This window comes from Myotis davidii, unplaced genomic scaffold (genome assembly GCF_000327345.1).
Source record: "Myotis davidii unplaced genomic scaffold, ASM32734v1 scaffold13, whole genome shotgun sequence".
NCBI lineage: Eukaryota > Metazoa > Chordata > Mammalia > Chiroptera > Vespertilionidae > Myotis > Myotis davidii.
The window spans coordinates 2,464,364-2,468,854 of record NW_006286243.1 but is presented as its reverse complement, the minus strand read 5'-3'; the positions used below and the strand labels follow the sequence as shown (position 1 = coordinate 2,468,854).

Genomic DNA, 4,491 nt, shown 5'->3' with positions numbered 1-4,491 from the left:
TGAATTCTTCGCAGAAGTTGTTATTTTTTCCCTTTTCAGTTACTAGACATCTATGTAAGTTGTTAGAACTGCCCATATTCTTTGTGGTTCCTATATTTTGGTGAGGATTTTTTGTAGTGATGTCTGCTTTAAATGGAAGCATGACCTCATTATTTGTCATATTACTACCTTTTGAAATTACCAGTTGGTAGGGCTTCAAGATCTATATACGCTAATATACCTCTATATATAAAAATACAGTATTTTACTTATATCATGTTTAAGGGGTTATAGGGACTTGGGGAGAGAAAATCAACTGGTGAAAGATGAAGCAAGAAAAAGGGCAAAGAACTGCAATTCTAATTATCTAAACACATTAAATTAAATGCATATCTGATTAAATGAGTCCACAGTTTGTTTTTACCTAAATTCAGACTTGATTAATGCCCTTGGAGCTTTTTTTTTCCCCCTTGGAGCTTTTTGAATGCCCCTTTTTTTTTTTTTCCCTTGGAGCTTTTTGAATGCCTAGTAGTTCAAGTCCACCAATGCATGGTTAGTTTACTGACAGTGTGTTGGAAGGAAAAAATAATAATTTCCTGAAAATAATATAAAGCAGATTATTCAGAATTATGATAGTGCATTTTCAGAAGAAAAACTTTTTTTTTTTTAATTGGCAGTGACTTCTCGTGAAAGGAGTAAATGTTTTGACAGGAGCATTGTAATCTGAAACATTTTTATTTGCAGGTTACATGTCTTGCATGTGACAACAAATCAAATACCATAGAACCTTTCTGGGATTTGTCACTGGAGTTTCCCAAAAGATACCAATGCAATGGAAAAGATATGGCTTCCCAGTCATGCCTGGTTACTGAAATGTTGTCCAAATTCACAGAAACAGAAGCTTTAGAAGGAAAAATCTACATATGTGACCATTGTAACTGTAAGTAGTGACTATATTCTCCTTGCTTTTCTATGAATGAATGAAAGGAAGCTGGAAAAAATTCCTTAAGTAGCAGTTATGGAAATAAGCTTTCTTTGTTAGTTCATCAAAAGAAACTAGGCTGGATATTTCTACTTTATAATTGGCATTCATGAACCTTTGTGTATGTTTGCAATAATGATGATATTAAAAACATTTTTTTGATCCTGTGTCAATTGTGGACAGAAAGGATTTATAAAATAAAAAAATTAAATTTCATATGTGAGGCAGAATAAAGTAGCAAAAGGAGAATAGTAAAAGGAAAGCATGTTATTTAGTACTGAAAGAAATGTTTGCTTTAAGTCTTTTTGCTACATATAAAAACACTGATATAGATAATACATGTGTATATGTGTGGGTGTACACATACCTATGTAATAGAAAATAATATATAGCTGAACTGCTGCTATGGAGATTGGCTCCAGAAAAAGGAAGATTTACTTTGAAAACGTCTATATCTCTTTTATATAGTCATTGTTCTAATTGCTATGGCTAGAGATTAGGCGCTTTTAAATGCTCACATACCTAATGGAGGAAACAGGTAAACAATTAAGATCTGCTACAGTAAGCTCTCTAAAAGAGGTGGGCACAGGGAGATGAAATAGCCATTTCAGTTAAAGGGAAGCATTATCCTCCAGGGGAATAGTGTATAAAAGCATATTAAGTCTATCTTTTATTATTATTGTTGTTATTATTATTTATTATTAATGATTTTAGAGAGAGGGAGGAGAGAAACATTTATCGATTGTTTCCCGCACGCACCTTAACACACAAACTGGGTAGGTGTCCTGTTGGGGAATTGAACCCACAACCTTTTGGTTTATAGGCAATGCTCCAACCAACTGAGGCACACTGGCCAGGGTTCTGTTGTGTCTTTATGTGTGGTGTCTTTATCTCCTCTATCATTGTGTACATGGCATGTTAGTGTTTATACTATAAATTTTCAAGAATTTTCCCTAATTGTCAGGTCTGAAAAAAAAATGATTCTAGGGCTCTAGATACTAAACTTCTAAGGTAATATAAAGGAAACATTGGATGTTCTAGCACTGAAGGAATGTCACATCAATTGGTGATTTTATAAAATGACTTATACTAGCATTGCTTTCTGAGTGCTATCTAATATGAACTGTTATAGGGAACCGAAGATTTATATAGGTAGGAAAAAAATCTTGATCAAGTGTGTATGGTGGAGTTTTTTCCTTTTTTTTTTTCTTGGACATAAATGTGAGTGGTCCTAGAGGTTTTCATCACCAAATCTGGGAGTAGAATGCTATTATGAATGAATGGAAAATATGGTTTTATAATACATTTTAAAATATTATAAGCCCTCTATCATTCTGTTGACTTATTTACAATATTAAGTCATTTACCTAATTGTTTACATGTCTATCCACCTTGATCAGCTCATAAGTTTTTTGTTTTTTATTATGTTTCTTAAAGGCAAGACACATCTTTATCTCTAGCACAGTATAGTATCTGTAACACAGATGTTTAAATGATAACGCATGTGTGAATTTTTTTAAAACTTTACTCAGATTTTCCTTGTGTCCTTAAATTAAATTTGATTTTCATTTCTTTGCTATCACAGCAAAGCGTAGAAGGTTTTCCTCAAAAACAGTTGTACTCACAGAAGCCCAAAAACAGCTTATGATATGCCACCTACCTCAGATTCTCAGACTACATCTCAAACGATTCAGGTTAGTAGTAGTAGTATCAGTTGCCTACCAACTATATACTTCTAACTTATCATTACTTATTGTGCTTCAGAACTTAATATATGATGAATTAAATTTTAATACTGTATACTTGGGTAGTAGATAACTTAGGTGTATTTATGACTTTTAAGGAAAAAAAAATTCTGTCATTGTCTCTAGCCTTGACCAGTGGATGCCATATTCAATATCTAACTTGATTAGCTTCCTTTATAGAATGCATTGCTGATTAGCAGACTCCTCACACTTTGGTTGGCTAAGTAATATTATTGTAAGTTTCTGCTTGTACTGTTTAATATTCAGCATATTTTAGGTGTAATATTTTTAAATTTGTAACTTAGAGTATTTGGCTTAATTGCTTCATCCTTGGAAAATATTTGAACAAAGATACATCAGTTCCATTCAAAGCAGTTAAAAACAACTCTAGTCTTCAGAAATATGTTTAGTTAGGTGAATAAGTTGGCAAATCTGTTGGTTAATCAAAGCATATACTTCCATACCTTGCAATAACCATGTTAACCTGAGAGCTATTGTTCTCTTAAGGAATGAGAAGTTACTTTATGTGCTATGGTTTGAAAACTATTGAGACCATGGTTTAATTTTTTAACAGTTAAAGTAATATGTGTTTTTTTTAAAAAAATTTCAGACATTACAGAAGGCAAAATAGAAGCCCAAAATAAAATTAACTTTCTTTTCAGTTCTACTTCTCACTGTTAAGTTGACTCAGTTATTTCAGTCAGAAAACATCATATGAGTGCTTTTTAATTCAAGATGTTCTATATTCTTTGAAGAATATAAAGTAGAATTCTTTTCACAATAAGATTACAGTAAGGCATGCACAGAAATAATGGTGAAGTAGAAATAGTAAATATCACAAACTATAAACAAACTGATTAATCTGAGACTTGCAGGGGGACATTAGTTGATGTTCAAATGTTCCCAAAGCCTCTCTAATAACATAGGGGATTTGTCATTCAAGTCTCAGTTCATGTCACCTCTTTAGAGAGGACTTCCCTGACCTCCTATTTAAAAGCACCACCACTCAAACCATCAGTATCATATCACCCTATTTGGCTTAATGTCAGAAACCACTGTTTGCAATTAACAGTTTACTTATTTCTCTTCCCCTACCAGTGGGACAAGCAATGCCCCAAAATATTAAGTGAATGAATGGGGTATAGACAGGAGGAGTAACATGAACAAAGGTGTGGAGGAAGGAACAGGGAAGGGTCTACAACAAAAGGTTTAGTGAAACGTCAGGTGAGACTTGCCATTGTGTATACAATCAAGGAGAATGAAAACAGAAAGATTATTCATACTGCATTTCGGGTTCAGGTAATAAGGGCCAGACAGCACTGAAAAGTGAGAACATACATGAGCTTCAGTAAAGAGAATCGAAAGGATTTAAAATTTTGTTGCTTAAACTGATAACTTAATTGGCTAATATAAACTGTTGTAGAGCCTCCAGTTCTTCATAACTGCTCTTTAATCTGGCATTTGAAGCTCTCCTTAATACAAACCTGTTTGACTCTTATTTCCTTCCATCTTCTGCCCAAAACGTATTTGATCCTTCATGCCCTGATTTATGATTCAGAGACCATGTTGATACTGCCTTTACCACCACATTTATCTTTCTCCTTTATTAAAAAAGCACTATTGTATTTTCCAGTGTATAAAGTATATAGGGTAAATAAAAGACAAAAAGAGAGAATGGGGTTGGGGAGAAGCACACAGGGGCTCTTTGAAGAAGCATAAGAAAAGGAATATTTCTAATAGCTTACAAGTTCCCTGCGTGTGCCTCTCAGTCCTGTTCTCTTTCCC

At 33.5% G+C, this 4,491-nt stretch overlaps 1 protein-coding gene across 1 annotated transcript in view; it reads left to right on the top strand.

Moving 5' to 3' along the window:
- Nucleotides 1–4,491, top strand: part of USP44 (ubiquitin specific peptidase 44) — a 9,126-nt gene that overhangs the window by 1,847 nt on the left and 2,788 nt on the right. Inside the window, exons 2-3 of the mRNA XM_006757643.2 lie at nucleotides 724–919; nucleotides 2,547–2,655. Of these exons, the coding sequence (XP_006757706.1) occupies nucleotides 724–919; nucleotides 2,547–2,655 (305 nt within the window). The remainder of the gene's footprint in view (nucleotides 1–723; nucleotides 920–2,546; nucleotides 2,656–4,491) is intronic.